The sequence below is a fragment of the Salmo salar genome, chromosome 12 (assembly GCF_965601325.2).
Source record: "Salmo salar chromosome 12, fSalSal1, whole genome shotgun sequence".
Classification (NCBI taxonomy): domain Eukaryota; kingdom Metazoa; phylum Chordata; class Actinopteri; order Salmoniformes; family Salmonidae; genus Salmo; species Salmo salar.
This window is the reverse complement of record NC_138302.1, coordinates 38095336-38120587: the sequence shown is the minus strand read 5'-3', so window position 1 is coordinate 38120587 and position 25252 is coordinate 38095336. Positions and strand designations below refer to the sequence as shown.

Below are 25252 nucleotides of genomic sequence, written 5' to 3'. Positions count from 1 at the left end.
TGCGTTTGACTTCATATGCTGTTGTGATAAAAGAATTGGTCACAAATATTAAGCTGTTGTCTTTACCTCTGCCATATTGATGACGCCCACAGCTAAGGTCTTATACCCCAGGATGGTACGGTTTTTATATCGCTTCCTCCTCTGCAGCATGATCTGCAATCGGTTGGCGTCCCTTTTGAGGAAGTGGGGATACTAGGGGGGACAGAAAATGACGTGACACACATTAGGTGTTACAGGAGGTTACATCACACCTTACATCATGTCTGTAGCCATGATGTTTTTCCTCAGTCAGTCATTTCTTTGATGCCTTCAGATCCGCCACCTCAGATGGGCTTTGAACGCCAACCTGAGGTGCAGGAAATACACTAAAACTAAAAAAAGGGGTATATGTTTACATTATTAATGGCACTACCATTAATTTAGCAAAAAGTGCTGTACATCAACCGTTGGCTAATGAAAATACGGATTTCAGTCACATAACAGATCACTCTTTGATACTTTTGAAAGCCATGTTAACCTGGCCATACCTGGAGTGAGAAGGTTAGCTCAAGGTCAGTCTCCATCAGTCCGTCTGGGGGAAGGACATACTCATTGGACCTCAAGATGCGCTTGGACCCCTGTGGCGGAAAATTTAAAGAGAGGTACAGAGAGAGTTAGGGATCTAATGGTGACTGAAACAAAGACATTTGGTGGTAACACTTCGACTTTGCAATGTTCCTTTCCCCGAGAAAAGTGTATAGAAACTCAGTTCTAAAACGTACACATTCCTGTGTCAAAGAAGGAGTGTTTGCCAACGATGCCTAGAAGTTTAGGGGTTGTTTCTGGACAGGGTCTTGGAGTTGCATGTTACCTCAGTAACCTACTGATCCAGCTAATTTAAAGGTAGACTCAGCGATATGATGTACGTACAGAAAGTAAACAGCATAATGGATAAATTTCCACAACAACTAAGAGCGCTGAAGCACGAGGTTCAACTTCTTTGGTGCCCTTGCTAGCACGCTGTGAACAGAGTAGCTCTCTGCATCATTCCTCTACTGCATCTCCCCATTCCTCTCAAGCTACAGGTGACTCTTCAATTGATGCATGATTAGGCCTATGGTTAACTCAAGTTTACTCCAAATATGTTTTTCCAAATGCTAGCTTCTTAGCTAACAAGAACACTCCGCTGTAGAGAACGGTCACTGGGTGGGGTTACAGACGATCCTTTTCAGTTCATATGCAAAGCCATAACTGATGGTGCATTCATAACAACAGGGAACTCTGAAAAAAAACATGCTCCGACTGGGAAAAATATTTTTGAACAGTCATCCAACTCAGCTGAAATTCGGCATCCTACTAGAGCTGAAGATCACTGACGTCACGATTTTCCCCAGTCTGAGCTCGTTTTGTTTCCGAGTTCCCAGTTGTACGTTGCGGCCGCAGCATACTTTTTACTAAACAATACGTGCTAAATAGTACATAGTACGATTAATATGCAGTATGCAGTTTAAGTGAGTAATAGTCAAGACAAAAAATAGGGGGAAAAGCTTATTTTCTTTCTATCACGGTTAGTTAGCGCTTCACTAACTCTCCATGCTGACTGTTTTGTTTTCTTGTGGGAGGCTAGGCTAGCTTCACATCCAAATTAACTGACTGGAAATGCAACCGGCTATTCGCTAACAAGACAACAGGGAACAGCAGCAGTCAGCATCAAACTTCTAATGAGCTGTCGCATACAGCTGTACTAAAATGGACCAGCAGACAGTTATCAGTGTGGCTCAGTTGGTAGAGCATGGTGTTTGCAAAGCCAGGGTTGTGGGTTCGATTCCCATGGGGGACCAGTACGGAGAAAAAAATGTATGAAATGTATGCATTCACTACTGTAAGTTGCTCTGGATAAGAGCGTCTGCTAAAAATTACTAAAATGTAAATGTTAATCTTATGAAGCTTCACAAAACATTCAGTCTTTAGAGATGAAAGGGAGGAGGAAAGTTTGTGAGGAAAACAAAACACATGGAAAAATCTGTATTCGGACCTGCATTCCTCATGGTGACTCAGCAAACAAAAAAAGGGCGCTAGCTACAAGACATTAATGCTAATTGATCCCAGAGCAGGAAGAACAGACATGTGGCTTCCAAGAGTAGCCCCATCGGGCCCTGACAGACAACTACGTGCGTAGGTAGCTGTTGACTTCAGACAAGTCTGAAACCAAAGCTATTGGCTAGCTCAATGACAATACAATTAACTAACTTCTGAATGCATTAAAAAAACTGAAAAGTCCAAAAACAAGTATGCATTAGCGGGTTTTAACATACGGAACCAAACCGCCACAGTCTTCTGAGTTCTGTAGCTAGAGATACAGAGAGTGACCAAGAATAAACATTTTTCACACTATTTTTCCCTCCTGTCAATGGGGAATAAAGAGCAGTCGAGACCCGTCTTAACTCCTGCCTAAGCTGCAACTTTCGGTTCTTTTGTGTTGCCGCTCAACATGCCGCATCAGATGTGGCCATTTAAGTCCCCTTTCTGACAAGTAGCTGGCAGACAGGTGCTAGCTAGCCATTACAATTACCACTCATGGAAATGAATACACCTGAATGGTGTTCTCAGAAATATGCTGAAATACCGAGTTACTTGAGAAGAGAGCAGCCGTGGGAAATATTGACTGAACCTTCGGTCAATATATCTCTGTGTGCATCTGAAAGGTAAGCATGCCATGTACAGTGTATAGAATTATTGCAAAGATTTCTGATAATCTACCACTCAATGACCAGTGAATTTACCACCAGTAATGAGAGAGAACAGAAAGAACACAGTTCAACCACACAATGCTCTTTCACTCTGACTGCATAGAACCTTGAGCAATACGCGAGTACTGGGCCGTACCGCGACCAAAGCGACTACTTTGGAATGTAGAGTGCCCCAAGTAACGGTCAGACATAACTGTAATCTTTTTCCTTTCTCTCTGTTCCTATCCTGTTCCTATCGAACAAGATGTCACCTTGGTAACCGCTTGGGCAGTCCTCTGAGACTATTGAGCTTAGTGGAAGGAGAGATTCTGAAAGGTTGTCAGGTGTGAAAGGAAAAAGTATGTAGCTATGTCGCAGTTCTGCCAAGGTGCATGAAATAAAGGATGTAGAAAATATATGCAATGACTATAGAAATAGCTTGTAAGGAGGACCACAGAGAAGTGAAAAACACTTCCGATGTTGACCATGAGCTTTTGTTGGCCATTAGCTTTTGTTAGTTATTGCCATATTTGAGTAAATTGACGAGCAGTATTGACCTTGACATAGTCCTTTGACTTTTCTGTTCATTTCAGAAAATAGTATCAGCCAATTGATGCAAACAGTTGTTACCAAACCATCCCATAACACACTTCAATGGTCAACAGCAATCCAAGTTCCTATGTTTTTATGGACACTCCATTTGATACTAATACAATCCGAAGCACATTACTTAAATCGTCATAATATTCTTAAACTGGACTCACCTGTATTTTGACAGCTATCACCACAGAGCTAAGCTCTCGGTCCAGTTCTTTGAGGACAATCAGCTTCTTTAGGGTCAGGCTGCACAATCTGTGGTCAACAGGGGAGACAGGGAAGGGATTTAGTTTAGTTTCATTTATTTAGATCATTTCAACCATGCACAATGATACACAAACATCGCCATATATGATAAAGTGGTTAACTGATAGCATGTAAACAAAGCTATTGTAGGCATATTCCATTAGGGTCTTCAATGGAACATTTAGCGATGTTTGAACAAATCAATTCAAAGGATGTCTGCTTTACTGGTATGAATGGTAATACGTATAGTACTTTCAAAGCAAATGCAACATGTACACATACTGTAAAATGAATAATAGAGCTGAAGGAAGAAAAAAGATGAAGTCATGGATAAAAATGTACAGCTGAGCGAGAATATGAAAAGGTATAGATTCATATTTGACAACCCTTGTATTATGATAACTTGGAAATTGAGAAAGACGTCAAAGAAATGATGAATACATACATATTTCATTATTTCACACACAAAACAAATTGCCAGTAATAATGAAATAAAGTCATGACTGCCTATCATAACAAAACCGTTTTTATTTTTCATGATAATCACATCATTATCTTGATGCACTGCTTCATCCCTCTCAAGAGCTGCTGTCGTGAGGAAGGATCATGTATTTCAAAAGGATAGAAAAACACGAGTGTGGAACAAAAGGTACTCAGCCCACTACTTGAGATGAGTAGCGCTTTCATAGACATAATGTCTGTGGGCATAATTCTATTCAGACTAGGCATACTGTATTCACTGTGTGTGTGTGTGTGTGTGTGTGTGTGTGTGTGTGTGTGTGTGTGTGTGTGTGTGTGTGAGGGCTGGGCGGTAAACCGTACCTTCTATAACAGAATTTTAATGTTTGATTTATTACATTAAATCATTCAGTAATGACCCGTTTTTATCGCCAGTAAGAAACTGCTAACAGCTGAGAACTTCTAGTTAACACAACAAGTCAACAACTTTGGGAGGGCAAGCTTGGAAAATTGAGCCCCCTGAAATTGTCTGACTACCCCTTAGTGGCGAAAGTAAGAACTGCAATTGAAGCGGATAGAGGATAATAGTTATTCTGTCAATAAAAGTTGACGAATCAGAGGCATACTAAGACAAAAGAAACGTGACACAGTATGTAAATGATACCAATCTGTACAGGAAACGAAATGAAGAAATTATTTAAAATGCTGGAAGTGAATGCTGGAATCTAACAAATAATTTTGATTCCTATGCAACAAATAGGACTACTTCACTGTCAGTTTTGTCCTATTATTTTTGGTTGAAGTTCCGTTGAACAGTAAAGCAATTAGATTGGAGAAAACCCATTAAAACTACTTAGAATTAATTTGTTGTCATCGTAGGGTCATCCAAAAGCCATAAAGAATATTTAGAACTTTTATGAAGAAACATCCAATGCTGTCAAATACTGAGAAAAATACTGTGATAAGATATTTTTTTACATACATATACAGTTGAAGTCAGAAGTTTACATACACATTAGCTAAATACATACAATTCCTGACACTTAATCCAAGTAGAAATTCCCTGTCTTAGGTCAGTTGGGATCACCACTTTATTTTAAGAATGTGAAATGTCAGAATAATAGCAGAGAGAATGATTTATTTCAGCTTTTATTTCTTTCATCACATTCCCAGTGGGTTAGAAGTGTACATACACTCAATTAGTATTTGGTAGCATTGCCTTTAAATTGTTTAACTTGGGCCAAACGTTTCAGGTAGCCTTCCACAAGCTCCCCACAATAAATTGGGTGAATTTTGGCCCATGATCTTTGTCCCATGTGCAGTTGCAAACCGTAGTCTCTTTTTTTATGGCGGTTTTGGAGCAGTGGCTTCTTCCTTGCTGAGCGGCCTTTCAGGTTATGTCGATTTAGGACTCGTTTTACTGTGGATATAGATACTTAAGGACCTGTTTCCTCCAGCATCTTTACAAGGTCCTTTGCTGTTGTTCTGGGATTAATTTTCACTTTTCGCACCAACGGTGTCTCCAGGAGACAGAACGCATCTCCTTCCTGAGCTGTATGATGACTGCGTGGTCGCATGGTGTTTATACTTGCGTAGTATTGTTTGTACTGATGAACGTGGTACCTTCATGCATTTGGATGTTGCTCCCAAGGATAAACCAGACTTGTGGAGGTCTACACAATTTTTTTCTGAGGTCTTGGCTTATTTATTTTTATTTTCCCCATGATGTCAAGCAAAGAGGCACTGAGTTTGAAGGAAGGCCGTGAAATACACCCACAGGTACACCTCCAATTTACTCAAATGATGTCAATTAGCCTATCAGAAGCTTCTAGAGCCATGACATAATTGTCTGGAATTTCCCAAGCTGTTTAAAGGCACAGTCAACTTAGTGTATGTAAACTTCTGACGCACTGGAATTGTGATACAGTGAATTATAAGTGAAATAATCTGTCTGTAAACAATTGTTGGAAAAATTACTTGTGTCATGCACAAAGTTGATGTCCTAACCGACTTGCCAAAACTATAGTTTGTTAACAAGACATTTGTGGAATGGTTGAAAAACGAGTTTGAACCTGTTATGGCTAGGGGGCAGTATTTTCACGGCTGGATAAAAAACGTACCCGATTTAATCTGGTTACTACTCCTGCCCAGTAACTAGAATATGCATATAATTATTGGCTTTGGATAGAAAACACTCCAAAGTTTCTAAAACTGTTTGAATGGTGTCTGTGAGTATAACAGAACTCAAATGGCAGGTCAAAACCTGAGAGATTCCTTTACAGGAAGTGGCCTGTCTGACCATTTCTTGAACTTCTTTGCCATCTCTATCTTTTACAAAGGATCTCTGCTCTAACGTGACACTTCCTACGTCTTCCATGGGCGCTCAGAGCCCGGGAAAAACCTGAATGTCGTCATCCCAGCCCCAGGCTGAAACACATTATCGCCTTTCTCAAGTGGCCGATCAAGGGACTGTGGGCTTAGGCGCGTGCCCTGGCCGCCCCCGTCTTTGTGATTTTTCCTCTGTTTGCCGAAAAGGAGATTCCCGGTCGGAATATTATCTCTTTTTTACGAGATAAATTGCATAAAAATGGATTTTAAACAGCGGTTGACATGCTTCGAAGTACGGTAATGGAATATTTAGAATTTTTTTGTCACGAATTGCGCCATGTGCGCGACCCTGATTTACCATTTCGGATAGTTTCTGGAACGCACGAACAAAACGCCGCTATTCGGATATAACGATGGATTATTTGGGACCAAACCAACATTTGTTATTGAAGTAGCAGTCCTGGGAGTGCATTCTGACGAAGACAACAAAGGTAATAACATTTTTGTTATAGTAAATCTGATTTTGGTGAAGGCTAAACTTGCCGGGTGTCTAAATAGCTAGCCCGTGATGGCTGGGCTATGTACTTAGAATATTGCAAAATGTGCTTTCACCAAAAAGCTATTTTAAAATCGGACATATCGAGTGCATAAAGGAGTTCTGTATCTATAATTCTTAAAATAATTGTTATGCTTTTTGTGAACGTTTATCGTGAGTAATTTAGTAAATTGTTAGTAAATTCCCCGGAAGTTTGCGGGGGGTATGCTAGTTCTGAACGTCACATGCTAATGTAAAAAGCTGTTTTTTGATATAAATATGAACTTGATTGAACAAAACATGCATTTATTGTATAACATAATGTCCTAGGTGTGTCATCTGATGAAGATCATCAAAGGTTAGTGCTGCATTTAGCTGTCTTCTGGGTTTTTGTGACATTATATGCTAGCTTGAAAAATGGGTGTCTGATTATTTCTGGCTGGGTACTCTGCTGACATAATCTAATGTTTTGCTTTCGCTGTAAAGCCTTTTTGAAATCGGACAGTGTGGTTAGATAAAGGAGAGTCTTGTCTTTAAAATGCTGTGAAATAGTCATATGTTTGAAAAATTGAAGTTTTTGTATTTTTGAGGAATTTGTAATTCGCGCCACGCCTATCATTGGATATTGGAGCAGGTGTTCCGCTAGCGGAACGTCTAGATGTAAGAGGTTAATGACTCCAACCTAAGTGTTCGTAAACTTCTGACTTCAACTGTACATAAGATACGTTCCTTGGCCTTTTATAAACACATTTCATGCAATTCTACTATACTTTATATGACTGGAGACATTAGCAGAATATTTTTTAATGCGACAAAAATTACAGTGTAGCCTACTCTGCTGACACTGACAAAAAGATCAATAAAAACGACATTGTCTGATCCATATAATAGGCCTACGAGAAGGGAAGAAAAAAAATGCCTACAACATGACATCCATTTAACCTGGAGGAGGAAATGATTGTCCAAAAACTGGCACAACAATGATAAAGAGTGAATATGTGCACACCAATGCTCTCCAGGGATGCCAATAAGATAGGCTATACAGTTCAAACAATTAAGTTGAAAATGTTGATAACTATAAACGACAGATTAGTCTTTTCATTGTCTTCTCTTTACAGCAATATTGGCCTACCAAGCAAAAAGGCAGTAACTACTCATTTGGTTGGAAATTAGTTAATGTCATTTTTTGCTACATTAAATCATGTGGACAAGTATTCTGCCTCTATTGTACTGTGTTTTGGAGAAAATGGAGGTCATGTTAGCAGCAACTGCATAAAGTTACTGTGAAACCAAGGTAAATAAAAACAATTTTTCTCAGTTCTGCGCTATGAGCAGTTACTGCCTTTTTGCTTGGTAGGGCAGAATAGCCATTTGCTTTCCCAACTATGATAAAATATTGCGATACGCCTGGCTGGGCATCTCTACTTTTCACTGACAGTCACAACTCAACAATCTATGTGGTATTTGCATAGACATTAAAACCAGGGTATTTGCCGTACACACTGCTCAAATTACGGGCTATTCCGACTGTAGGAAATGTGATTTAAACAATCCACAGCTTTTGTTTTAGAAGCCAATTATCATCTGTGGCCAAATCATGCTTTCTGGTCTAGTAGCCTATTTTCAATGTTTTTTTTTTTTTTTTTTTTTGTATAGACAGGAGTAGGCTAATTAGGTTAAATCATTTTGGCAATTTAATTCAATTTACTTTAGGGGAAGCTTAGCTTTTTATTAAATTTTTTATTGAACCTTTATTTAACTAGACAAGTCAGTTAAGAACAAATTCTTATTTACAATGACGGCCTACACCGGCCAAACCCGGACGATGCTGGGCCAATTTTGCACCGCCCTATGGGACTCCCAATCACGGCCGGTTGTGATACAGCCTGGATTCGAACCAAGGTGCCTGTAGTGACACCTCAAGCACTGAGATGCAGTGCTGCACCACTCGGGAGCTCCAGCTTATGGACACTGCTTATGTCCGTAGCGCACTTGTGATGGAGTTTTCAAAACAAATGGCCACTGGATTGATGCAAATAATCATGGTTCTGCCAGGTAGGAATAGGCTACTTTGTAGTTACCTTTTACTTACATATCCATCTCCTCGACCACGGTTAGGCTATCATTAGAATCGCTAAAGGCTACACAAAGTGGTAGACATAGGCCCGAAGCGCACTGCACACACACAGACAGGGGCATTCCCATGCTGTTGTTTCCTCTTCAGAAAGCTGGTATATTTTTGGTAAATTGCACATTACTGTTTGAATAAATCATGATAATCAAAAATAAAAAAGCAAATTGTGAAACGAAACTAACGTGGCCAGGTCCATTTTAAGCCCTGGCACCCTTGCGACCATTTAAAAATGTGTGTCGCAATGCCAAGTAAAACGGTTTTGGTCGCAGTATCAAACCCTGTGTAGAGACCTAATTAGTTCTCCGTCATTAATCTAACAGCTCAAGGAGAAGATATGCTATTGGATCGTAGGCTTACATAGGCTTATTACAATATAGTACTGTTCATTAATAAATGGTTATGAATCCATATTTTGAATTTCCAAATGATAAGAAATGCCTATAATGCTTAGGATTTTGAATGTATATATTGCTAATAAATCTTTATAAGGTTTTATTAAAAGTGGGTACTGGCAAAACTTTATTTATCCAATAGACTTAGGCACTCATGCCAGATTGTTGATTATTGGTTAAAAAGCCCTATCCATACGGAAATATAAAAGACACTGTTTGCGAGTCTAGAAACATTAACACGACACAAAAAAACTGCAGGCAGTGAACCATTGAACCTCAAATGTATGAAAACAAGGTAGAAAATAAAAAACATCTGCACACCATCTGCATGCCCCGAAGAGATATCTTTTTAATTATTACATTTCAAAACTGCAATAGGTCTTCGTCAGGAGACCATGAAACCAATGTACGTAGGCAGAACATGAAAACATGACAAAAAGGTAGGAAACAAAACGGATATTGTATTGTCAGTTCAGCTCTGAATAGGAGTGCTGCTGTGAGCTTCATTAAAATCTCACAGTGGCCCTGAGCTCTTCGTTTTCCCCTCAGACTGTAAGTGGGCCCGAAATGGCAGCCTATTCTCTAAAGTGCACTATGGGCCCTGGTCAAAAGTAGTGCACTAAATAGGGAATAAGGTGCCATTTGGGATGTAGCCTCTATCGAAGTACTGCATTGCCAGAGTATGAGTCATACAGGAAGCTAGAGACAGCTCCTATTCTTCCATTCTAGTGAATTTGGAGGAAAAAGTAGAGCTGGGGTTGAATGAATGTGTTTTGTTTCCACTTTTCACTCTCTCTCACACTCTCTGTGATGGGGTGGCAACCTTGGTCAGCAGAGTAGAAAAACATTCACTTTCCAATTCTCCATGCATACAGACACTTACTCAGAAACACATACACACGCACAAAAAAATACAATGGAAATGCAAGCACTTTCAACAGACTTACACCAAAAAACACACATCCTCTGACCCCTATCCCCCCCCCACCACACACACACACACACATATACACACAACCGAGGGGAAGTTCGGGTCACAGTCTCTGTCTTTGAGAATTTGGACTCGTCTGGAGTGTAGTTGACAGGCAAACAAACAGGCCAATTCAACATCCAGCACTGACAGCACACACACACACAACAAGAGACATGCACATGCACGCGCTCCAGGCAGACCATACAAACACAAATACACAAACGCACCCAAAGAGATGCACACAAACACACATGGACACAAAGGGGCTGGAATGTTAGGAAGCAGTCATGGAGAAAACTTTGCGCTAACTCAGCACAAAGCCAGACCACCTGATTGAAAGCATTCTGTACCGGCCATTCATCAGAAGGACAGAGGCAGAGAGAGAGAGTGAGAGACAGAGAGGGGGGGAGGGGGAGTGGATGGACAGAGAGATGAAAAGAGAGGGTTGGGGGAGGGAGATTGAAATGTCTGGACATTCCAACACAGAGGCCAGTACACTAAAAGTATCACAGTACCATAGAAAAAAGAAATGGAGGAACATATTCAAGATAGATCAAGTGCAATATATTATAAAAGAAAGCGAACTGGATGGAATATGGGCAAAAAATGCATCAAATGATTTTTTAAATCTTCGACATAGAAATGCTACCAAAAATGATTTACTGAAACTTGTTACAAATGACAGAGTCAACGATGATTCACTAAACAATATTTTGAAAGAAGAAGCAAAGTATTTTAAGCATATGTTTTCATTTTGGTCTCCTCCATCTCCAGTAATGGAAGTTAATTGTATGGATTTATTTTCTATTAAAAATGTAAAATGAACAGCTGTAAAGAAAGACTCATGTGAAGGCCAAATTACAGAGGAGGAAATTATTGACGCAATTAAAGCCTTTAACTGGGGCCAAGCTTCCAGCCATCCAGGATCTCTATACCAGGCGGTGTCAGAGGAAGGATCTAAAAATTGTCAAAGACTCCAGCCACCCTCGTCATAGACTGATCTCTCTACTACCGCACGGCAAGCGGTACCGTAGCGCCAAGTCCAGGTCCAAAAGGCTTCTCAACAGCTTCTACCCCCAAGCCATAAGACTCCTGAACAGCTAATCAAATGGCTACCCAGACTATTTCCTTATCCCCCCCTCTTTTACGCTGCTGCTATTCTCTGTTTATTATCTATGCATAGTCACTTAAACTCTACCTACATGTACATAATACTTCAATTACCTCGACTAACCAGTGCCCCCGCACATTGACTCTGTACCGGCACCCCTTGTATATACAGTTGAGGTTGGAAGTTTACGTACACTTAGGTTGGAGTCATTAAAATTCGTTTTTCAACCACTCCACAAATTTCCTGTTAACAAACTATAGTTTTGGCAAGTCGGTTAGGACATCTACTTTGTGCATGACACAAGTCATTTTTCCAACAACTGTTTAAGTACAGATTATTTTACTTATATTTCACTGTATCACAATTCCAGTGGGTCAGAAGTTTACATACACTAAGTTGACTGTGCCTTTAAACAGCTTGGAAAAATCACAGAAAATTATGTAATGGCTTTAGAAGCTTCTGATAGGCTAATTGACATCATTTGAGTCAATTGGACGTGTACCTGTGGATGTATTTCAAGGCCTCCTACCTTCAAACTCAGTGCCTCTTTGCTTGACATCATGGGAAAATCAAGAGAAATCAGCCAAGACCTCAGAAAAGAATTATAGACCTCCACAAGTCTAGTTCATCCTTGGGAGCAATTTCCAAATGCCTGAAGGTACCACGTTCATCTGTACAAAAAATAGTACGCAAGTATAAACTCCATGGGACCACGCAGCCGTCATAACGCTCAGGAATGAGATGCGTTCTGTCTCCTAGAGATGAATGTACTTTGGTGCGAAAATGAATCCCAGAACAACAAAGGACCTTGTGAAGATTCTGGAGGAAACAGGTACAAAAGTATCTATATCCACAGTAAAACGAGTCCTATATCGACATAACCTGAAAGGCTGCTCAGCAAGGAAGAAGCCACTGTTCCAAAACCGGCATAAAAAAGCCAGACTACGGTTTGCAACTGCACATGGGGACAAAGATCGTACCTTTGGAGAAATGTCCACTGGTCTGATGAAACAAAAATAGAATTGTTTGGCCATACTGACCATCGTTATGTTTGGATGAAAAGGGGGGAGGCTTGCAAGCCAAAGGACACCATCCCAACCGTGAAGAATGGGGGTGGCAGCATAATGTTGTGGGGGTGCTTTGCTGCAGGAGGGACTGGTGCACTTCAAAAAATATATGGCATTATGAGGAAAGAAAAGTACGTGGATATACTGAAGCAACATCTCAAGACATCAGTCAGGAAGTTAAAGCTTGGTCGCAAATGGGTCTTCCAGATGGACAATGACCACAAGCATACGTCCAAAGTTGTGGCAAAATGGCTTAAGGAGAACAAAGTCAAGGTATTGGAGTGGCCATCACAAAGCCCTGACCTCAATTCCATAGAAAATGTGTGGTCAGAAGTGAAAAAGCATGTGCGAGCAAGGAGGCCTACAAACCTGACTCAGTTACACCAGCTCTGTCAGGAGGAATGGGCCAAAATTCACCCAACTTATTGTGGGAAGCTTGTGGAAGGCTACCCGAAACGTTTGACCCAAATTAAACAGTTTAAAGGCAATGCAACCAAATACTAATTTTATATATATATATATATATATACTGCTCAAAAAAATAAAGGGAACACTAAAATAACACATCCTAGATCTGAATGAATGAAATAATCTTATTAAATACTTTTTTCTTTACATAGTTGAATGTGCTGACAACAAAATCACACAAAAATAATCAATGGAAATCCAATTTATCAACCCATGGAGGTCTGGATTTGGAGTCACACTCAAAATAAAGTGGAAAACCACACTACAGGCTGATCCAACTTTGATGTAATGTCCTTAAAACAAGTCAAAATGAGGCTCAGTAGTGTATGTGGCCTCCACGTGCCTGTATGACCTCCCTACAACGCCTGGGCATGCTCCTGATGAGGTGGCGGATGGTCTCCTGAGGGATCTCCTCCCAGACCTGAACTAAAGCATCCGCCAACTCCTGGACAGTCTGTGGTGCAACGTGGCGTTGGTGGATGGAGCGAGACATGATGTCCCAGATGTGCTCAATTGGATTCAGGTCTGGGGAACGGGCGGGCCAGTCCATAGCATCAATGCCTTCCTCTTGCAGGAACTGCTGACACACTCCAGCCACATGAGGTCTAGCATTGTCTTGCATTAGGAGGAACCCAGGGCCAACCGCACCAGCATATGGTCTCACAAGGGGTCTGAGGATCTCATCTCGGTACCTAATGGCAGTCAGGCTACCTCTGGCGAGCACATGGAGGGCTGTGCGGCCCCCCAAAGAAATGCCACCCCACACCATGACTGACCCACCGCCAAACCGGTCATGCTGGAGGATGTTGCAGGCGCAGGACGTTCTCCACGGCGTCTCCAGACTATGTCACGTCTGTCACATGTGCTCAGTGTGAACTTGCTTTCATCTGTGAAGAGCACAGGGTGCCAGTGGCGAATTTGCCAATCTTGGTGTTCTCTGGCAAATGCCAAACGTCCTGCACGGTGTTGGGCAGTAAGCACAACCCCCACCTGTGGACGTCGGGCCCTCATACCACCCTCATCGAGTCTGTTTCTGACCGTTTGAGCAGACACATCCACATTTGTGGCCTGCTGGAGGTCATTTTGCAGGGCTCTGGCAGTGCTCCTCCTGCTCCTCCTTGCACAAAGGCGGAGGTAGCGGTCCTGCTGCTGGCTTGTTGCCCTCCTACGGCTTCCTCCACGTCTCCTGATGTACTGGCCTGTCTCCTGGTAGCGCCTCCATGCTCTGGACACTACGCTAACAGACACAGCAAACCTTCTTGCCACAGCTCGCATTGATGTGCCATCCTGGATGAGCTGCACTACCTGAGCCACTTGTGTGGGTTGTAGACTCCGTCTCATGCTACCACTAGAGTGAAAGCACCGCCAGCATTCAAAAGTGACCAAAACATCAGCCAGGAAGCATAGGAACTGAGAAGTGGTCTGTGGTTACCACCTGCAGAACCACTCCTTTATTGGGGGTGTCTTGCTAATTGCCTATAATTTCCACCTGTTGTCTATTCCATTTGCACAACAGCATGTGAAATTTATTGTCAATCAGTGTTGCTTCCTAAGTGGACAGTTTGATTTCACAGAAGTGTGATTGACTTGGAGTTACATTGTGTTGTTTAAGTGTTGCCTTTATTTTTTTGAGCAGTGTATATAACTCAGCAACAACAAAAAAATCCCCTCACTGTCAACTGCATTCATTTTCAGCAAACTTAACATGTGTAAATATTTGTATGAACATAAGATTGAACAACTGAGACATAAACTGAACAAGTTCCACAGACATGTGGCTAACAGAAATGGAATAATGTGTCCCTGAACAAAGGGGGGGGGGTGTCAAAATCAAAAGTAACAGTCAGTATCTGGTGTGGCATTAAGTACTGCAGTACAATGACTCCTCATGGACTGCACCAGATTTGCCAGTTCTTGCTGTGAGATGTTACCCCACTCTTCCTCCAAGGCACCTGCAAGTTCCCAGACATTTCTCGGGGGAAGGGCCCTAGCCCTTAACCTCCGATCCAACAGGTCCCAGACGTGCTCAATGGGATTGAGATCCGGGCTCTTCGCTGGCCATGGCAGAACACTGACATTCCTGTCTTGCAGGAAATCACGCACAGAAGGAGCAGTATGGCTGGTGGCATTGTCATGCTGGAGGGTCATGTCAAGATGAGCCTGTAGGAAGGGTACCACATGAGGGAGGAGGATGTCTTCCCTGTAACGCACAGCATTGAGATTGCCTGCAATGACAAGCTCAGTCCGATGATGCTGTGACACACCACCCCGCACCATGACGGACCCTCCACCTCCAAATCGACCCCGCTCCAGAGTACAGGCCTAGGTGTAACGCTAATTTTTTTGACGATAAACGCGAATCCGACCATCACCACGGGTGAGACAAAACCGCGACTCGTCAGTGAAGAGCACTTTTTGCCAGTCCTGTCTGGTCCAGCGACGGTGGGTTTGTGCCCATAGCAACGGTGGGTTTGTGCCCATATATATATATACAGATACAGTCGTGGCCAAAAGTTTTGAGAATGACACAAATATTAATTTTCACAAAGTCTGCTGCCACAGTTTGTATGATGTCAATTTGCATATAGTCCAGAATGTTATTAAGAGTGATCAGATGAATTGCAATGAATTGCAAAGTCCCTCTTTACCATGCAAATGAACTGAATCCCCAAAAAACATTTCCACTGCATTTCAGCCCTGCCACAGAAGGACCAGCTGACATCATGTCAGTGATTCTCTCGTTAACACAGGTGTGAGTGTTGACAAGGACAAGGCTGGAGATCACTCTGTCATGCTGATTGAGTTCGAATAACAGACTGGAAGCTTCAAAATGAGGGTGGTGCTTGCAATCATTGTTCTTCCTCTGTCAACCATGGTTACCTGCAAGGAAACACGTGCCGTCATCATTGCTTTGCACAAAAAGGGCTTCACAGGCAAGGATATTGCTGCCAGTAAGATTGCACCTAAATCAACCATTTATCGGATCATTAAGAACTTCAAGGAGAGCGGTTCAATTGTTGTGAAGAAGGCTTCAGGGCTTCCAAGAAAGTCCAGCAAGCGCCAGGATAGTCTCCTAAAGTTGATTCAGCTGCAGGATCGGGGCACCACTAGTACAGAGCTTGCTCAGGAATGGCAGCAGGCAGGTGTGAGTGCATCTGCACGCACAGTGAGGCGAAGACTTTTGTAGGATGGCCTGGTGTCAAGAAGGGCAGCAAAGAAGCCACTTCTCTCCAGGAAAAACATCAGGGACAGACTGAAATTCTGCCAAAGGTACAGGGATTGGACTGCTGAGGACTGGGGTAAAGTCATTTTCTCTGATGAATCCCCTTTCCGATTGTTTGGGGCATCTGGAAAAAAGCTTGTCCGGAGAAGACAAGGTGAGCGCTACCATCAGTCCTGTGTCATGCCAACAGTAAAGCATCCTGAGACCATTCATGTGTGGGGTTGCTTCTCAGCCAAGGGAGTGGGCTCACTCACAATTTTGCCTAAGAACACAACCATGAATAAAGAATGGTACCAACACATCCTCCGACAGCAACTTCTCCCAACCATCCAGGAACAGTTTGGTGACGAACAATGCCTTTTCCAGCATGATGGAGCACCTTGCCATAAGGCAAAAGTGATAACTAAGTGGCTCGGGGAATAAAACATCGATATTTTGGGTCCATGGCCAGGAAACTCCCCAGAACTTAATCCCATTGAGAACTTGTGGTCAATCCTCAAGAGGCAGGTGGACAAACAAAAACCCACAAATTCTGACAAACTCGAAGCATTGATTATGCAAGAATGGGCTGCCATCAGTCAGGATGTGGCCCAGAAGTTAATTGACAGCATGCCAGGGCGGATTGCAGAGGTCTTGAAAAAGAAGGGTTAACACTGCAAATATTGACTCTTTGCATCAACTTCATGTAATTGTCAATAAAAGCCTTTGACACTTATGAAATGCTTGTAATTATACTTCAGTATTCCATGGTAACATCTGACAAAAATATCTAAAGACACTGAAGCAGAAAACTTTGTGGAAATTAATATTTGTGTCATTCTCAAAACTTTTGGCCACGAATGTGTATATATATACACCCCAAAAATATATGGGAGATTGTAAATGATACAAACAATTACATTGATGGAAGCTACAATCTACCTGCAATATTAAAGCTGAACTACCCCCTAAAATAAATAAAAAAAATGTATTCATGCTAAACCCATTTTCAAACGTTAAGCAATTAGCTACAGGGAACACATGTTGCATCTGTCAAAAGAATGATTAATACACTTGGGACTATTAACATGGCAGCAGGTGGAGCACTACAATAGGCTTGGGCGGTATCCAGATTGTTATACCATCATACCGACCTTGTGCCACATTCAGTAATACCAGCACTGAACACAAGGGACGCTATTTTCAAATCCCACTGAGCATTTGTAATCCGAAGGTTTAGAGACTGCCCGAGAGAATGCTAACTAAATGCTAACGAGCGCATTGCAAACATTTTACACAGTCTCTGACCTATTTCTTTTTTATTTTATTTAACCTTTATTTAACTAGGCAAGTCAGTTAAGAACAAATTCGTATTTACAATGACGGCCTACCAAAAGGCAAAATGCCTCTTGCGGGGACGGGGGCTGGGATTAAGAATAAAATATAACTATAGGACAAAACACACATCACGACAAGAGAGACAACACAACACTACATGAAGAGGGACCTAAGACAACAACATAGCAAGGCAGCAACACAACAGGACAACAACATGGTAGCAACACAACATGGTAGCAGCACAAAACATGGTACAAACATTATTGGGCACAGACAACAGCACAAAGGGCAAAAAGGTAGAGACAACAATACATCACGCAAAGCAGCCACAACTGTCAGTAAGAGTGTCCATGATTGAGTCTTTGAATGAAGAGATTGAAATAAAATTATCCAGTTTTAGTGTTTGTTGCAGCTCGTTCCAGTTGTTACATGCAGTAAACTGAAAAGACGAGCGACCCAGGAACGTGTGTGCTTTCGGGACCTTTAACAGAATGTGACTGGCAGAACAGGTGTTATATGTGGAGGATGAGGGCTGCAGTAGATATCTCAGATGGGGGGAGTGAGGCCTAAGAGGGTTTTATAAATAAGCATCAACCAGTGGGTCTTGCGACGGGTACACAGAGATGACCAGTTTACATGACCTAAACAATGATCTTAACAATGACCTAAACAATTTTCAGGACAGACATCCCAGCTAATAAAGTTTTACAAATAACTCAAAAATGCTACTCACAGATGGCTGAATGCTCAACACTTTATATTAGACAGCAAGGCTCTTGATCCAGGAGGGGTTTCTCTGCTGTTTTCGGAAAGTGAAACTTGATTTTGGAAGAAGCTAACCACTTAGTTTGACAACTAGTTACTAAATTAGCAATCTAAATGCAAAACTGCAGAGTAGTTAGTATATTTTAGACAGTTAACTTAATAGTTATAAGATGTCTAGCTGGCAAACATTTAGTTCTGAATTCCATACTGTAACTAGGTCACCTGGTGCGTGAGAGTGACTCACCAATAATGTTTGTACCATGTTGTGTTTCTGTCATGTTGTGTTCCTACCATGTTGTTGTCATGTTGTGTTGCTACCATGCTGTGTTCGCATGTGTTGTTGCCATGCTATGTTGTTGTCTTAGGTCTCTCTTTATGTAGTGTTGTGTTGTCTCTCTTGTCATGATGTGTGTTTTGTCCTATATTAGATAAATAATGCTTAAATAAAAAAAAAATGGTGTGCTTGTAAACAAACACCACCTGACTTGGTACTACCGATAAAATTCATAATGAACATTATGTGACAGGTGAAATAAAAAACGCAGCCTTTTTCTAACATGTTGCACAAGTTGACTGCAGATATTTACTTTAAAAGTAGCTACAAATATTCACATTTGTAACAAAAACTTAAAAGAAAAAGTTGACGGTATTTAAAAACCATCCCGTGGCTATTTCCAAATAGCCTGGTGTACGGTATATACGGTATACCGCCCATGTCTACTGACTACTGACTTAGAAAATAGGTCCTTAAAAACTTGTTAGGGATAGGGGGCAGTATTCAGAATTTTGGATGACTGAGGTGTCGAAAGTAAACTGCCTGTTACTCAGGCCCAGAAGCTAGGATATGCATATGCATGGAAGTATTGGATAGAAAACATTCTGAAGTTTCCAAAACTGTTAAAATAATGTCTGTGAGTATAACAGAACTGATATGGCAGGTGAAAACCGGAGAGAAATCCATCCAGGAAGTAGGATTTTTTTTTAATGTTTGTAGTTTTCTATTGAATTCCATTACAGTATCCATTGACTTAGGACTCAAATTGCTTAGTTAAAATGATGTCTGTGAGTATAACAGAACTGATTTGGCAGGCGAAAACCCGAGGACCAATATATTTTCTGTTGACCTGCCAGCCAATTCCAAGCTTAAGCTATTAAAACCAAAGACTTCCGCCTCCCAAATTGCAGTTCCTATGGCTTCCACTAGATGTCAACAGTCTTTATACATGGTTTCAGGCTTGTATTCTGAAAAACCAACGAGGAATAGTTGTTTATCCTCAGGAAGTCCTATGGCAAAACTAGTCTCATTGAGCGCATGACCGAGGGCGTGCGCTGCGTTCTTTTCCTTTCCTATTGAAAATAGTTTGCTCCGTATGAAATATTATTGTTTATTTAGATATTAGAGTACCTAATAATGAATTAGAAACATTGTTTGATTTGTTTAGATAAACTTTACTGGTAACTTTTGGAACTCCTATGTCTGCATTCTGAACGGGTGGATTACTGAACTCAATGACGCCGACTAAACGGACCATTTGGGATATCAAGAAGGGATTTATCGAACAAAACGACCATTCATTGTGTTCCTGGGACTCTTGTGATTGCGATCAGAGGAAGCTCTTCAAAGGTAAGTGACTTTTGTTATCGCTATTTGGGATTTTGTGACGCCTGTGCTTGTTTGGATAATATGCTGTTGTGGGGCGCTGACCTCAGATAATCGAATGCTGTGCTTTCACCGTAAAGCCTTTTTGAAATCCGACGACGCGGTTAGATTGGCAAGATTCTAAGCTAAAGAATCATGTATTACATTTACATTATTTAGCAGACGCTCTTATCCAGAGCGACTTACAAATTGGTGCATTCACCTTATGATATCCAGTGGAACAACCACTTTACAATAGTACATCTATATCTTTTTGGGGGGGGAGGGTGGGGGTTAGAAGGATTACTTAATCCTATCCCAGGTATTCCTTAAAGAGGTGGGGTTTCAGGTGTCTCCGGAAGGTGGTGATTGACTCCGCTGTCCTGGCGTCGTGAGGGAGCTTGTTCCACCATTGGGGTGCCATGACACTTGTATTATCATGAAGGTTTAATATTACGTTTTCTGTATTTTGAATTTGGTGCTCTGCAATTTCACCGGATGTTGTCGAGATGGGTCGCTAGCGGGACCACTGTGCCAGAAAGGTTAAAGGTGCACTCCGTATTCAACAGTGTGGCCAAAAAACTTGGGAGGACTGAGATTGAGGCCAATGCTGACCCCACATCAGTAGTTTGTAGCCCTTTCCTGCAGACAAATGACCTAGTGGCCTCATGGGTGGAATGTTATTCATATTTTTCATTATTTCATAATTAATAAACAATACAAATCCGGTGTTTCTGTGTCAAACTGTTTTGTTTTAGTTCAGTCTTCTGTGATGTATATAAAGTGTAATATTGGGATGCAAACTCAAAACTGAATACATTTCAACTCTATATCTCACATGTTACAGGTGTCTTCTTTTTGTTAAGCCCGTAACCACATGTGTGAGGTATATACTTTTGTTTCAAAGTAGATTTGTTTGTCCCAAGAAACACTCTGTGTGACCCTGATTTAGCCCACTGCAGTAAACGTTTGAGGCAGAACAACTGATAAAGGTTAATATTAGGGTAGGGAGATGTGATCCCACATCAGTTTTTATTGGCAGAACTATTAATAATGGTTAACATTAAGGTAGGTAAAACTGTTCCCACAACAGTTATTAAAGGCATAAGGTTGTTAACTGGGGATAAGTTGTGGCATCAGGGCAGAAAGAAAGCCATACATAAGGGCTTATCCCGGGTATTGATAGTGTCTCTGTCCCCGGGGAAACATTTGTGGGTTAATGGGAAAACTAAAAGCTGTACTTAATTACTGTGGTGTGTGTGTGTGTGTGTGTGTGTGTGTGTGTGTGTGTGTGTGTGTGTGTGTGTGTGTGTGTGTGTGTGTGTGTGTGTGTGTGTGTGTGTGTGTGTATGGCATATGTGAGTGAGAGAAATAATGAATTGAGAAACGCTGCTGTATTGAACACTTTCCGACTGAAGTGTACCGCAAGGTTCTATATCGAACCATCTTAGTTCTGCATTATACTGCACTGTAGTCTTATCTATCCTTTCTTATGCTATTATATTGTACTCTCACATTTTCTTAACAGTAACAACACATCTAGGCTTCCTATTTGGAAAATGTCAATGGAATTACAACTTAATGAAAGATAATGTAAATGCAGCAGGCTTGAATTCATGTATGGCTGCACAGAGACAGTGACACTACCATAAAACCCAATACACACGGATAAAGTTGTGTGTTTCTGAATATACGGACTTGTATGAAGCCATTAATGGAGTCCTATAGTATTTAATTTTACAATGCATTATATGTGGTTCTTGTCAATGTAGTATTTCCCCCAGCACTTGGCTCAGTGAATGAGTGATATCCCTGACCTTATGCAAACACATACTACCACACATACACCACAGACACAGACAAGCACTCATATGCATACAAACACACACACCAACCCGCACCCACCCACACACACATTCATGAAAAACACCCCTGACCTTCGAAAGGACAGTGGCAGAATTGCTCCTCACTAATGTATTCCCCCCGAGTCGCACCACAGATTTATAGAAAAGAGAAAGGGCATTCAGAGCAGTCGGAACACAAGGGGCTGATTGAAGTGATCTGTCACCCACGTACACACACACATATCCATGCAAGCTTTATGAAATATAACACAAATGCACGTGCACACACACACACACACACACACACACACACACACACACACACACACACACACACACACACACACACACACACACACACACACACACTAGGGTGGCACCATAGTGTAGCCGGAGGACAGCTAGCTTCCGTCCTCCTCTTGGTACATTGACTTCAATACAAACCTAGGAGGCTCATGGTTCTTACCCCCTTCCATAGACTTACACAGTAATTATGACAACTTCAGGAGGACGTCCTCCAACCTATCAGAGCTCTTGCAGCTTGAACTGACATGTTGTCCACCCAAACAAAGGAAGAGAAAGACAATAGTTGAAAAGTTTTCAACAAATTAATTAATTAATTGACTAGGACGTTACTTTAGCTAATATGGGGACAACGATGTAGGCTGTGTGTAGCGGTTATGATATGGTTTGGTTTGGAATGGTTTTTTCGCCTGGTCACATACAGCCGACGTATTGTTCATTGAAGTCCATAAACGAAGGAAAAAGGTGAGAGGTGGAGAGTGCATTGAAGCTAGAATGAATACAACATGGCTGCTATGATCAGGAGCATATTCATTCCGCCGATTCCGTTGAAAACATCTTATGAAACGGAAGTAAACGAAACTGGGATAAAAATACCTGAATTTGTCCAATAAAAACTAATGATTACATCCTAGATAAGCTAGATGCAGGCAAGAGTGGGAAAGGCTGTTCTGAATGTGTCATTGTCTGTCCATGTGTCACTGTTTGTCATCTCAAATTTCTCTCGACCTGTGTGCACCTACGTTGTAAACGTTCATTCATAGGCTAGGTTGTAGCAACGTCATGATGGGTATAGGGAAAATGTGTGTATCATGTAGTAGCCTAAACTACGATGTTACATTGAACTGGGTGAATGGAATTTGAATGACAGTCATCCAACATGCTATAATAGAAATAAGGCCATGCTCATGAAAAAAAAATTGTCCTCATCATAAACAGCACTAACCGCCACTGACTGTATTATGGTCAGAAAATGGAGTAACACACACACACGCACGCCCGCATGCACACACACAGACACTTGTATAGGCAATCATTTGACAGAATGAAGCACACACATCATCACACAACTGTACTGAAAAAGAGGGGACAAATGTCAAGAGGACATCGTAGCTCACAAAATATTATATAATTTCTTTCTATTCTTTCTGCCTTTGATCATGACCCAATATATTGTCTGTGAAGTTGCTAATCTCTCTGTAAGGGCCTTGACACATTAGAGAGAGAAGCAGGTTGCTTCCTGACGAGTTGTTCAAGGCTTAAGAAGATTAACTATGATTGGTCTAGCTCGTCCCATTTCAGCACCAAAACAGGGACACAAAAACACACGGCTCCTAATCTCCCCGCCTCCCGCCAGGAAGAGGATTGGACGTTGAATTGGTCGGATTCTACTTTTGGATGTCGGTGAAATCTGCGGCTAAAGGTTGTGTTACTGTCATGCCTTTAAATTATGCCGTGGCTGTATTTAATTAAATTATTTAATTAAATCAAAATCAAATCAACCCATCCGTGAGTGACAATTACCTCAGTGTTTCCCAAATCCTTTACCATCGATCCCCTCCCACTTGCTGTGATTTCATGTGGTTACATTTGAATATCTCAAAGTAGGAAGCCGTCTAAGACTATTGGCTATAGTCTGTCAATAGATTGACTACCTCCGATGACACAGCAAAAAACTAATTAGGAGTGTGCACCATATCCATTTTTATTACAAACTACTTTTCTCTCTCTCGCACTCTGCTGTGCCCTACATTATGCCCACAGCCTTGGGGGTTGTGTAATCCTGTGGTCGTGCCACACAGACATGGCACAATATCAACAATCCTCAGCTTGTGACATTTACAGGGGGTGGCCATGACTCTTCAGGCTTTACGGGCTAATGTACTACTCAATTACTTCCAAAGCAAGTCCAAACATGCTAGCTCAGACACATTAAGAGCAGCTTCATCACCTTTGTCACACCCTGATCTGTTTCACCTGTCCTCATTATTGTCTCCACCCCCTCCAGGTGTCGCTTGTTTTCCCCAGTGTATTTATCCCTGTTTCCCCTGTCTCTCTGTGCCAGTTCATCTTGTATGTCCAAGCCTACCAGTGGTTTTTCCCGCTTTGCCTTTTCTCCTTTTTCTAGTCCTCCCGGTTTTGACCCTTGCCTGTTCTGGACTCTGTACCCGCCTGCCTGACCATTCTGCCTGCCCTAACCTTGAGCCTGCCTGCCACTCTGTACCTCCTGGACTCTGATCTGGTTATGACCTTCTGCCTGTCCACAACCATTCTCTTGCCTATTCCCTTTGGATTTATTAAACATCTTAAACTCCAACCATCTGCCTCCTGTGTCTGTATTTGGGTCTCGCCTAGTGTCATGATACTTTATTGTTCGGGTTTGGTTGAATGACAGGTTTGGTTGCACTTTACTACACATTACTATTGCAGTAATGATGCAATTTCTTGTCACTTACAAATGAGTCAACATAGTGAAAATGGGTCATCTCTGGCACTAAATGCAAGTACACAAGCCGGTTATAAACTTTAACTATGAAATGGCACTTAAAGGTCATATCATGGTAAAATGGTACTTAAAGGGTAATATCACTGCCTGGATAAGAATTGCTATCATATAATTTGAAAATACATGGAATAGTGTATTGTAAGATAAAGTGCAAACAAATGTTTCTAACCAAATGTTAATCTAAGCCAAGTTCTGTTGTGAATGGGATGGCTACTTGCTTTGTGTCACGGCTGTCATAAGAACAGGACCAAGGCGCAGCGTGTGTAGAGTTCCACATCTTTATTCCAAAGCGAAACTTAGCAAAACAAAATCTATAAATAAACGAACCGTGACTACGTGGTGCACAAAACAATATCCCACAAACACAGGCGGGAAAAATAGCTACTTAAATATGATCCCCAATTAGCGGCAACGATTACCAGCTGCCTCTAATTGGGAACCATACCAAAACACCAACATAGAAATTTTAAACTAGAACACCCCCCTAGTCACGCCCTGACCTACTACACCATAGAGAAACAAGAGAAACAAGGGCTCTCTATGGTCAGGGCATGACACTTTGACTAACACTGTGGGACTGAGCAGCCTGCCTATTTCTGTTGGAACCGAGCAATCAACAAGAAATGCCTGCGCTAAG

The 25252-nt window shown here is 41.6% G+C and overlaps 1 protein-coding gene across 2 annotated transcripts in view; it reads right to left on the bottom strand.

Moving 5' to 3' along the window:
• LOC106564809 (phosphofurin acidic cluster sorting protein 2) overlaps positions 1-25252 on the bottom strand; it is a 102165-nt gene that overhangs the window by 51510 nt on the left and 25403 nt on the right. For both annotated transcript variants that reach the window (XM_014131228.3, XM_014131229.3), the window contains exons 2-4: positions 3473-3560; positions 528-617; positions 67-192 (exon numbers count right to left, since the gene is read on the bottom strand). In XM_014131228.3, the coding sequence (XP_013986703.1) occupies positions 67-192; positions 528-617; positions 3473-3560 (304 nt within the window). The remainder of the gene's footprint in view (positions 1-66; positions 193-527; positions 618-3472; positions 3561-25252) is intronic.